Genomic DNA, 12449 nt, shown 5'->3' with positions numbered 1-12449 from the left:
GTCATGTGTGACGGACGCTATTCCTGTCATCGCCGTCAATCAGCTCAGCCGCTCTCGTGTCTAGTACCAGTACTTGCAGTAGCATGACCCGTTAGTTACATGTAGATCTACCTGGTTACGATTTGTATGTGGTACCGGTAGACATGTACTGTGCCCGTGTCTGTGGATTGCGCTAGCTCAAAACTACCTGCGGCTAGTGGACCACGGTAGACCACTGCCGCACTGGTAGACTCCGGAGCTCCACGAACCCGGTTCATCAAGGCTAGGTTGTACTCGTAGATCTGCACATGATCTGCTGAGCTCTCCGCACGACGACCACGAAGACATAATGTCATTGACTTTGTGACAGACATGCAGCGTCGTGCTGTCAAGATTTTCCTGGTTTGGGTCGTGGCGGGACAACCAGAGACTGTCACCAGATGGGGTGGGGGAGACCGAGAATGCACTGCCGTAAGCATTCCACTTACCTGGTTCCCGGGCCTTGCCACGTCTCCGACTCTAGCAGGGAGTAGTATCGTACTACTCCCTGCTCTCTAGTCTCTACCAGTGTCTATGCCAACACTACTTCAAAGTAACTAACTTGTACTAAGTAGTTGTAGCTGAAGGACAATCTAGGTCTACAATGGTCTACCAGTCCTTGGTCTACTGCATTTGGTTGTCATGTACTTTTGTGATCCTGCCTTGCCTTGCTTTGGTAATCGTGGTGATGGATGACAAATGGGTTGATGTTATCTTGATGATCTATGCTCGTAGTCTACTGTCGTAGATAATAATGTTGTTGTTGTGTTTGCAAACCAAACGGGCAGATCTGCCCAATGAAAAGGTTGCGAATGCAGATAGAAAGCAGTAATTAATGAAATTGGGGAGGGATGTAATAAGGATAGAGGTAATGCAGTCATAATCATATATCGACACGACTGTGCTGATGATTGTCGAATCTACCGGTAGATCTACATGACTGTCCAGACAAAAGGTCATGACATAATTTACCCCAAGCCAGCCAAGGAGCCGTGGTATGGATCATTCCACACTCTCTTCCTCGAAGTCAACATAGCGCTGCTCACCACGTGCGCCCGCTGTCGTGCTGACGTTCCCGGTCACTCAGCCACGTCAAAATCGATGGAGGGTCACACACCCGACTACTCGGACTAGTCACTTGCGCGCACACAAACAATAAACGAAACTCACAGACACAGGTCGGTAGATCTACCTTCCCATTTTTCGAATCCGGTTGTGAATATTTCGTTCCCTGCGGCGGTATGGAGAGCAGTTTTTAACTTTTATTCAGACGACAAAATAGGAAAGCGATCATTTGTCCTCTTTGCTCGTCCACGGAAGCTCCTTGAATCGAATGCGTGTGGCTAATTCCAAAGAATCGTCAACTAGACTGAGGAGTTATGTGGCGTAAGAAGCGATGCCGCTGAGTGCAGGGCAAAGACGGAATGCGGTGGAGTAGGACGCGGACAGCCGACACTTCTTCGGGCGCTATTTCCGACATTGCAAATGGCGCTGTTTGAGCAGAGCAGCAGCAGCAGCGCGAGGGAGAAGACGATGGGTTTGCAGGTAAGGTGCAGGTGCAGTGGGGCTGGGGCGACGGACCCGCACACTATTTGCAGAATAGCGGAATGTCGTGGCGAGGTGTCGATTCCGAATTGATGATGCCTTGTTGCCGATACTAGCGATACTAGCGATACTAGCGGTATTTCTCTGCGAGCAGTGGTTCTGGTGATGTCCAGGCTTTGTGGTTATAATCAAAAACGCTGGGGAAGAAGCCCATGCAACCCTCTCTTTGAGCCTATTGTCTTGACGGATCTAGATCACTCGCTTTCTACATCTGTTATCAGCAATCCGTGACAACCACAGCCACCAGTGAGTGGCAGAGAATGAATGAAAATTTCCAAGCGCATGTGCTTTGATTCACCTACTGTATGCGTGGTGTGGTGTATGTGGTATGGTGTGTGTGTGTGTGTGTGTGTTTGTGCGTGTGTGCGTGTGTGCGTGTGTGTGTGTGTGTGTACTTGATTGCACTGACGCATGATCTGTACCGGCTTGGCAAACACACACACTCACACACACACGTACGCACCCACGCACACACACACACACACACACACACACACACACACACACACACACACACACACACACACACACACACATACACACACATACACACACACACACACGGACGCACGCACACACTTCTGTGTAATTCATTACTGCAGGTGTCCAGCAGCAGGTACCCTGGTCCAATTCTAATGATATTCCTGCTCTTCTGCAGTTGGAGCAGTTGCCAAGCTATCTGCAATGGCAAACGTTAGTACACTCATCACCTATCAGTTTATCCACAGTAGAATCAGCGTTGCATTCGTTTACTGGGTTTTGGGATTTGTACGAGCTCTGTAGAAAGCCACGTGTATTCGTCAACTACTCCCGGCCGATTGATTCGTATCAAGTTGTACCCGTTTCATCATGGCATGCGAAAGGTCTCCATTTGCTTTCCTCGTGCACTCACCACACTGTTAGAGAAGCCTGGACTTGACGGTAAAATGAGCTATTTGTTTCAGACTTCAAGTGGGGTTGCCGTGGTCTTTGAATTCCACGAACTGAATTTGCAAACATGGAACATGTACGTATGTTAGCAAGAGTATATAACCCCCCCCCCCCCCAAGAGTTTGCAACTCCTGATACCCTTTCTATGGGGTAGGGCGACGGCGACAACTCACATCACGTGGTGCAGTGTCACAGTTGTACGTTTCCTGCCTGTTTTTAGCGAGCAGCGGAGTAATAAAAAGCACTCTCTGACAGAAACTCACGGCGGGTATGCAAATCCCCAGCATGATTATGGCAGATATTCGGATTGCGCGCACGCTATCCTTCGTTTGTACGTAGTACGAACGTACCTGAGACACGTGACGTGAGTTTTCGCCGTCAGAGACCCATATGCAGAGTTGCGCACTCTTTGGGAGTTATACTCTTGATGTTAGTGGTACTCAGTACTGTTATGTCGCCAGTGTAGTGTGATGCATACCAGTATTGGAAGGCACATTGCAATGTTCAGTCGGCTCCTGCTACAGGTCTGCTCTCGATATAACAACTCTCACTTGTACATAAACCTCGCTAGTACATAAAAAATCAAATCCCGCGCCGAAACAGCATCACTCCCATACAAATTTTGTTCTACACAACATAATCCTACATAACATAAACCTCGACATAACACACGCTACGGCGGTGTGCACTCTCGATACAACGTAGATTCACGTGCGCGGTACAATCAAGCTGTAGCCGTAGCTAGCCAGTTTAGTCTTATTGTGCATATATTCTGCGGCATTGATGGTATCTGATGTCGATGGTGGTACAGTGTGTATATGTTTGCACGGTTGAACCCGCCTTGTAATACCCTTCATTTTGAGGTGCATCTTGTATTTTACACACGGTTTTCTACATAACATAACTCTCGATATAACATATTTTTTGCGTGGTCCCAGAGATTACGTTATATGGAGAGACCTGTACTCATGATCTGATCTCACAGTAACCGTTTACTTCTGGAGAATCCTTAGAGCAAAAATGGGAATGACTTATTCAGGAGTAGCTCATCAACTCAGCGAAGCAGACTGGTGTGGGAATCCAAGTGTCAGGGCCGTACAGATTAGTTTTCCATGTGATGAACTCCAACTCTAGTGACAATGCAAGAATTATTTTGTATTATGATTGTCGGTGATCAGTTCCTATCATGTGTCTGTTTCTTGCCCTATGCCTACAGTTGGTCGGGATGAGCATGGCTTCTTGACCTTTCTGGAGACGTCTATCGGTAGGAGCATGCCTGGTAGCTTGATTTGGTCCAGCTCTGCTCTCTCTCTCTCTCTCTCTCTCTCTCTCTCTCTCTCTCTCTCTCTCTCTCTCTCTCTCTCTCTCTCTCTCTCTCTCTCTCCCTCTCTCTCTCTCTCTCTCTCTCTCTCTCTCTATCTATCTATCTATCTATCTACCCAATGACAGATGTCTAAAGTCCCTAGGCTGCTTACAGTGCTCAATGCCCACTGGACAGAGCAAGTAATACAAATATTACACAGCAATGAATCAAACAAGTCACTTTCCGCTGTTACTCCGAGTTTCGTGTCAAAACACTTCATCAGACAGCATATGTATCTATCTATCTATCTATCTATCTATCTATCTATCTATTTATCTTTCTACCCAATGATGTAGACAGCAAACTGTTTTGGCCATAAATGTCTCATCGGTACAGCTACGGGCTTTAACAAGGTCGCTCTAGCGCCAGAGTGCTGAAACTACGAAAAGTAGCAGGCAATGCCCAATGCAGCTGCAGCCTACCGAGAGTGCTCAACATGATGCATGTCGAGGAGCATCATACCCAATGATGTAGACAGCAAGCTGTTTCGGCCATAAATGCCTCATCAGTGCAGCTACAAGTTTTAAATAGGCCGAGCTACCAGCCATGGTGCAAAGGACGCACCACAGACATTAAGATAGCTCGTCGCTCTAGCGCCAGAGTGCTCAAACTACGAAAAGTAGCGGGCATAGTATCTATATATCTCCCCCTCCCTCCCTCCCTCCCTCTCTTTCTCCTCTCTCTCTCTCTCTCTCTCTCTCTCTCTTTCTCTCTCTCTCTCTCTCTCTCTCTCTCTCTCCCTCTCTCTCCCTCTCTCTCCCTCTCTCTCCCCCCTCTCTCTCTCTCTCTCTCTCTCTCTCTCTCTCTCTCTCTCTCTCTCTCTCTTCTCGCTCTCTCTTTCTCTCTCTGAGAGCGTCTAATGTTATCTAGTTGCACTCAAATCATTCTCCTGTGTGGTTATTGCATAGGTGCACGACCTGTCAGTAACGTTTCTGTGAGAACCGTCTCAGACACAAGCGTCAACGTTTCCTTCACACGCCCCGTTGAAGCCTGGAAGTCGAAAACCATGCCCAGACACATCAAGGTGGCGCTGACGTACGGCTGTGACGACCAAGCAGATGGTGACATTGAATTGAAAGCACCTGTAAGCTCCATGCAACGACCACGCTCACTGCACTGGCTTAACATTACACTCCCTATCACACTTACATGGCATTCACTATCACGTTCCGAAATCCTATTGTAACAACTGCATGTGGGTGGGGTGCTGCAGATGGTCTGGATGAACAGGGCCTTTCTGAAGGGTATCATGAGGAACAGTTGCATGATAGCAGCGGTGAAGTCCTAGGTGTACCTACTTGAACAGGAACGCAGTGCATGGTGGTGCGTAGTGTCTCAAGTGACCACATGTAGTCCAGTGTATTATGCCGGGTCAGAACATCAGCAGTTACGATCTTCACAAATTTTAATCCCGTCCCAGAATTTGCCCGTCTTTAAAATGGAAAATGCACTGCACGGCACATCAATGTAACCGTTGTACTCGTGATGAAAAATGCCAGGCTCAGCCTGGTAACACCAATATTGGCAAGTGGGAGAGGTAGGGAGAGGTGGGGAGAGGTAGGGAGAGGTAGGCAGAGGTAGGGAGAGGTGGGGAGAGGTAGGGAGAGGTAGAGAGAGGTAGGGAGAGAGACAAAGAAGGTGCTAATGCAAATCAAACTGTAAAAAAACAGCCGCATCAATGGAGGTTAAGACTCAAGAGTAGAGCCCACACGCTCTAATTCAACTCATTTCACAGTATTACAACGTTTCGGCAAATTGCCTTCATCAGGTTCACAATGATGTGCAAGCTCTCAATTGAACCAGCATTGCCGGGTAAAGGCCAACTCCCCTGTCAGTAAGAGCAGGACGTCTCACCACTTTTACTTAATCAATAGAGGTATCGCCAAAATTATTTCTCCTGCCTCGTGTTTCTCCATGCAGGTAAACTCCAGCAGCATCATTGTGGATGACATCTTGCCAGGGAAATTATTTTGCATAAATGTAAGGTGCCCCCCCCCCCCCCCTCATTAGACGACCATCCATTACAGTCATTGTAGATTAACTGGTGTATGTGCAGAATATGCACACATGCACGTGGACATATCCAGTGGATGTGTGACTGTGCATATTCAGTGCTGCACGATTGAAGTAACGACACTGGTACAATAACATGACATTGTATATGTTCTGCATGCTGACACTCATGTACGAAGATACAGAATGCTAGCGTACCGTATGAATTGGTAAACTCAGCTCTGGTTGACTCGATGCTGTGTGTAATTTCTCAACGCACTGCGCAGTACGATTATATACACAATCCTGCATAGTACGGCGACGGGTGTCGTCGTCATGCAGAACATTTAAATTGTTATACACATCGACCAGAGCTGAGCTTACCAATTTAGTATTCCGTATCTTTCTTTCACGATGTTGCCCGAGGCTGAGAACTTGGAGCTGACACCACTGGGCATCCTAGCCAGGATCTATCGTGCAATTCGAAATTCACCTTGACGGTCTTGTGTTTGATTGCACTTCTTTGTGTTCGATTGTATTGCCACTATTGGTGATAATGCGATGCATAGTATCTACTGTGTGCTAGCTTGCAGCTACTGACTTGTTGGGCTGTGGTTTGAACATCTACAGTCAACCAGTTACCTTGCAAATAACAACCTCGGATATAGCAACCTTGGATATAGCAACCTTGGATATATACATGTAGCAACCTTGGATATAGCAACAATGCTCTTTCTCTCTCTCTCTCTCTCTCTCTCTCTCTCTCTCTCTCTCTCTCTCTCTCTCCTTTTCTCTCTGCGGCTCTCTCTACCCCCCCCCCCCCCCCCCCGTCTCCTTCCCCTCTCCTCTTTCGTGGCTGCCCAGGTCATACCGATGCAGCTCCATGGCTCTCCTGCAATGATCACAGAGGGGTGCTTACATCCACTGGTTAATCACACCCTTGTAATCAGCACCACTGAACCGCCATGTCTGCCCCAGCTTGATGGTGGTCCTGAGAACTGCACCAGCCAAGACAGCAATGCCAGTGCTAGCAACGGTCAGTCACACTACATGGTGTACATAGTGTACATGGTGTACATGGTGTACATGGTGTACATACATGGTGTGCATAGTGTACCAGTCCACAGTGGGTGTCCAGTTCTGGTGCTGTTGCTGGGTGTTGTCTATTTTCCAGCATTAGAGCCAACCCTCTGATCACTCAAGCAGTGGTGAATAATGTAATTGTTATTCTTTGTATTGTGCATTTCGACTGTGCATAAATGCACAGTCGTGCTATCAACAAAATCACAGGTTCAGTTGTGCTATCAACAAGACCTCAGTTGCAGGTTTGAAAACTGGATGGTGCCGGGTATCTGTGATTGGGGGGGGGGGGGGGGGGGGGGCTAGTGGCTTATCTACAGTCGTCTCCGCTACAGATTGTAAGGTGGAAGTACTACCTCCCCCTCCCCAAAGCTCCCCAGGCTCTCAAGAAACTCATCGGGAAATTTGTGGGGTTGAAATAATATTCCCCCAGGGATCGGCTGGCGAAAATGGTAGTCAAAACCTCAATTTGTTATGTGTACAGCATTGCCATTTTAACCAATTCAGGCTACTGTGAATATTCATCAGTTGGAGGAAGTGAAGCTACTGTACTGAAAATCCAGTTGAGTCAGAAAACAGGATGTGATTTGACTTTTGGCTGTGTGCCATGCTTTTCGTGCAGCCACACCATCTCCATCGCCAGTTTTTCCTGCACCTATTAGTTCCACATCGTCAGTATTCATTGCATCTCCATCACCGATAGCAACGGAAATGAGAAACACAACTGGAACGGAAGTGACCGCAATGCCTGCTGCCGAAGGTTACGGCCTGGTGACCGTTCTCGTGTCCGCCCTCGTTCCCGGTTTCATTGTGTTTGTCCTTATTGTTGCACAATACCGCACCTACCAGAGTAAGTGCAGCCAGCCATGATGCACTTCACTGACTTCACTGAGAGCTGTGCCTATTTGTCTTGGCGTACCGTATTTCCCCGAATATAAGTCGCACCTTTTTACACAAAAATCCAGGGTAAAAAAGGGGTTCAACTTACAATCGAGCATGAGTTACTACTGAAGTCAATATATCAAAAACAGTATTGTTCAAACCTGAAAATGGGGGCGCGACTTATAATCGGGAAAATACGTTACCTAGTGGATGCAAAGAGCCGAGTCCAAACAGAAGACTACAGTCAACTTTGCGTATAACGACACTCGGCGGCGGGGCATCAGAAAAGTGTCCTTATTCGCGATGTGTCCTTATACCCGAAGTCTCATTTTTATGTATTACAGTTGGGTGGGACTTTGCTCTGGACATGGAAATTCTGTCGTCATTCGCGAATTGTCGTTATATCCGCAGTCGTTATAGCGGAATTGACTGTAGTCATGTAGATATTGGTCACAGACGCATGCCAATGATGAACTTCGGGACGTTGACTATCACCCAACTGCCCCAAAGCTAGTGGATGCACCTAGAAATGAGTGCAGGTATTGCAGTGATTATATGCTTGCGTTGCAGTGACGTGTAGCGGCAGTACGTTGTATGATGTAACAGCGACAGTGGTAATATATCTACCGTAGTTGTGTGCGAGGATCATCCGTTTCTACACATGCTCATGTTCGAGGTCCTTTTCCCATACACTGGTTCTACTTCGAAGTACATATAGATGGTTGCATTTGGTGTGACTGGGTGTGGGTACATTTAGGTATGTATATATGGCAAGGAGACAGCAAATTAAATGGTGACGGAGATGGCAACTGGTATTGAGTATGCCTATACATACACAGTCAGCTGTACTAGGCCCTGGGTTCCAAAATCAAGGAGCGCAAGAGCATCCAGTCCGGAAGGATAACAACAATAATTGTTAACATTCGGTCGACCTTGCGGACAACGCCCCTCAGCCGTGCATGCAAAAAGTGTCGCTATTCATGAATTGTCCTTATCCTGGAGGTTTGAAAGTATGCAGTCAAACTGTCACTAGATCGGAAGATTGTGTCGTTATTCGCGAATTGTCGTTGTACCCAAGCAGGCGCGTGCGCCGGTGGCCTTCAAGGGGGGGGGGTTCTGGGGGGCCTCCCCCGGGAAATGTTTCAAAAATGAAGCAAAATCCTGCATTTTGAGCAAAAAAGGGGGGTTCCGGGCACCCAGGAACCCATACGGGGCACGCGCCTGCCGAGGTTGTTATTCATGAGGCTGACTGTATTCTGGAAATGGAAAGCCACCTGGAAATTTGTATTAAGTTGAGAGGCAACCTTGGATCTCTGGAGTTACATTCTTGGAAAAGTGAGCCTGGTGCAAAAGTTAGTTCCGAGAGACAACTGCTGCTGGCAGAGACCGACATACTGTAAAAGCAGAAACTTTCGGTGGTGTTTTATTTCCGGTAACCGTCTTCGGTGCCGACAATTGTCACCTAAAATAAAACACACCGAAAACTTCGGTAAGTGTACGGGTTTACCGAGAATTTCCCTCCACCGAACCGCCGATTTTGGAGAATACTGAAAATATTACACCACCGACAATTTCTGCTTTTACAGCACCCACAATTCCCATAAACAAACATTCTTGTCTCGTTGTGCCACCGATGATGTACTGGGGTGGCGACCAAAATCTGACCTCAGCTCGGCGCGCTCACATTGTAAAATTGCAGCGCGCGCTTGCAAATTACCAGATAGAGACCGCTGGAATTGGTGCTGCACTCGAGCATAAAAACCGAGGGTCGGATTTCAGTTGCCACTTCTCAGTATGTTCATGTGCATGTTTGTGGTGCACCTACTTCTGTTTGTCTACACAGAGCGTTCAATGCCTGGGTCCGTACAAATGCCAGTCCAAACCGTTGCGTACGACAAGTTCTCTGTTGCCTGCTCCGACGTCGGTAATTTAACACATCTGGATCTGGGCTTCAGCCGTGCTACCGGTATAGCCAGTAGCCGATACTTGTCAGGGCGAGCGGTCACCGTCTACATCTGCTATGCACATCATCTTCCCGATTGCAACTTAAATGAACAGCATCAGCAGCGCGTACTCAAGCTTGCCGAAGCGCTCACAGAGGCCGGGATCTATGCCGCCCTGCCCTGCTACGACGTGCACCGGGTCATGTTCAACATCGAGAGCTGGTTTCAGGAGCAAACGCACCAAGCTGTTGATGCTATAATTGTCGTACCCTCTGCAAAACTGGTCAAGATGTGGCGCAAGGTGGGCAGGCAAGACGGAGCAGTTTTAGACGATGCATCTTCACAGCTGGCCTTCTATGAAAGTAACTTTGTAAAGAAATTGACTTCGGACCCAGACTGCAACATCCCAGTTATCCCCGTAATCTTGGAGCGATCCTCATCAAATAAGACCATTCTGGACTTCATGCAAAGGAAAATGCCAACACCTACAAGACCTGTGCACTGCTATGAGGCTAGCGGATGCACGGAGCTGCAACAGTACATGAAGGACTTGACACGTAAACTGTGTGCTGCAGGATCCGTACAGGAGTGCAAAGTGATGCTGGAACTGTCCGACTCGGAACGTCCTGGTTCAGACCCTGACAAAGACGACTTCATGGAGGTATTTGAAGAAAGTGACAACGACAGAGGGTCTCAGCCTGATCGGCCAATGCCATCAAGTGATGCGCCAAGTGACAGCGGTTTGATACTGGGCATGCAGCATTTGAGCTCAGCTGCTGGGCAGATTTCATCACCGACAACACAGAGCACACTGTCATGCTGTAGTGCTAACGGCCATCGGTTACCTAAAGAGTGCCCGGAATCCGATGAGAATGCCGATCCATGTGTTGATTGTGGTGGCGGTGGCGATATACATGTACACGTGCCAACTACAACAGACTTGGAGGCAACAGGTTCACCACAGGCCAAATCAAATCAAAGCGTTGGTGTCGTAGAATCGTTTGATGGTTGTACACCTCAACTTCAGGACCACCAAGTGCCTATCCCCGGCAATTGTGAAGATGAAGAAAACATGAATACATTAGTAGAGGAATATACTGGCATGGCATTTTCTGATACCACTGATCAGGGTAGTGATAATGAGCTGGAAGAGCGCGTACGCGAGGCGTTGGAAGGCTTCACTGCCGATCCTGTTTGTTATGGTGACGCAGAGTGCAGTGGCTATGACCTGTTGCAGGAGCACATAGCCGCCGCCATGTGTGATGCTGATGATGCCGGCACACTTCAGCCCAATGCTGATTCATCTGAGAGTGGCATCGCCATGCCAGGGACAGGCAGCACACTGTCAAACAGTGGCGTCAGTGTGCCTCCGCATATTACTATCGAGATCCCCTCTGACGCAGACAGCACGGCACAACTGCAAGGGTCTACACCCAATCTGCACGGAAAGTGCACACCGCAAGCCTGCCACAACATTGCCGCAGCCAATTGCTCGGATGATACCACAGGGTTACCATCCCACTCGCCAGACTATCCTTCACCGGTCTGTCACTCAACTGCACCATCACTGCTGCTGGGAAGAGCAAAAGCTCAATCTCTGCTAGCAGCAGCATTCCTCGGAAACGCATTTCACTCAGAACCCACATCAAGTCCGGCCAATAGTGAGCAGGGCTTGGAGGACGTGTTACACAGTTCCCGCTCCATGTATCCAGATCACCGCCCGGATGCGCTGCCACAGCACCGAGCCATTAACAGTGAGACGGCTGGGCCATCTGCTGTGCAACTCACGGCGGATGTATCTGTGGAAATGCAAGGCATGCTACAAGAGATCTCAACCCCGCACACTGACTCTGAGTGCAATCGCAGTCACCAGCCAGCCAGCAGTTCGGCAGGAAATGGTGGGGCCTCTCCTCTTCCATCCTGTACTGTGACTCTGCAGCAGGACTGTCACGAGAAAGGGAGTCCGAATAGGAATAACAAATTTCCCAGTCCTGCCTTTCTTTCTTGGCTAAGCTCCACAGTTTCCCACGGCCACTGAGTATGTGTCGGGTTACGAACTGCGGATTTGTAGAATTGCTACAGTTGAAACTTGAAACAGAGTATTAGTTCTGAGAACTAAGTAACCTAGGTAGCAGTAATATATTTATTTGCTTTGACCCAATCAGAGCGGCCATTTTAAATGCAGCAGAAACTGCTTTATTGGTCGTGAAACATTTTGAACTTGAAGATACTATAAGGCCATCATTTTTTATATCTATGTTTCGCGTCGTCCGCACGCACACGTTTTGATTTTTTTCGGAAAAAAATAAAAAAATCGAACATGCACAGTGAGTGTACAATCGTGCGAGTCATCAGTGTGGACTGGTCTCTCTCTCTCTCTCTCTCTCTCTCTCTCTCTCTCTCTCTCCCTCTCCCTCCCTTCCTCCCTCCCTCCCTGGAAGACAATTACAAACATACTTCCGTGTTTGTGATTGTGTATGTCGACACTTCACTGTGACTTGGTTTGCATTTGTCGGTATTGCCAGTGTTGTGGGATCCAGGAAACCCAGTCTGCTGGACATTAGTAAAATAGGACTCAGTGATACAGTATAAATCCGAGCGGACATGGTCGGATCGGGATTTGGGAACTGCTCTTC

General features: G+C 48.1%; 1 protein-coding gene across 1 annotated transcript; it reads left to right on the top strand.

Moving 5' to 3' along the window:
* The first annotated feature begins 1186 nt into the window (after positions 1 to 1186).
* On the top strand, positions 1187 to 12144 carry LOC135808643 (uncharacterized). Its single transcript, XM_065321866.1, has 8 exons — positions 1187 to 1563; positions 2226 to 2316; positions 3770 to 3817; positions 4825 to 5000; positions 5837 to 5896; positions 6773 to 6944; positions 7611 to 7838; positions 9714 to 12144. Exons 1-8 carry the CDS (start codon positions 1504 to 1506, stop codon positions 11849 to 11851), a joined length of 2973 nt encoding a protein of 990 aa, XP_065177938.1. The 5' UTR covers positions 1187 to 1503; the 3' UTR covers positions 11852 to 12144.
* Positions 12145 to 12449: the final 305 nt, after the last annotated feature.

This window comes from Sycon ciliatum, chromosome 2, assembly GCF_964019385.1.
Source record: "Sycon ciliatum chromosome 2, ocSycCili1.1, whole genome shotgun sequence".
NCBI classification, from domain to species: Eukaryota; Metazoa; Porifera; class Calcarea; order Leucosolenida; family Sycettidae; genus Sycon; species Sycon ciliatum.
Note: the sequence above shows the minus strand (reverse complement) of the source record. Positions and strands in the feature narration are given on the sequence as shown.

What these genes read in the sequence shown, in the direction of transcription:
- LOC135808643 (XM_065321866.1), top strand. Translation starts at nt 1,504, where the DNA reads ATGGCGCTGTTTGAGCAGAGCAGCAGCAGCAGCGCGAGGGAGAAGACG. An exon ending in CTTTCTGGAGACGTCTATCG is followed by an intron (nt 3,818 to 4,824) that starts GTAGGAGCATGC and finishes GTTATTGCATAG; the next exon opens with GTGCACGACCTGTCAGTAAC. An exon ending in ACATTGAATTGAAAGCACCT is followed by an intron (nt 5,001 to 5,836) that starts GTAAGCTCCATG and finishes TTCTCCATGCAG; the next exon opens with GTAAACTCCAGCAGCATCAT.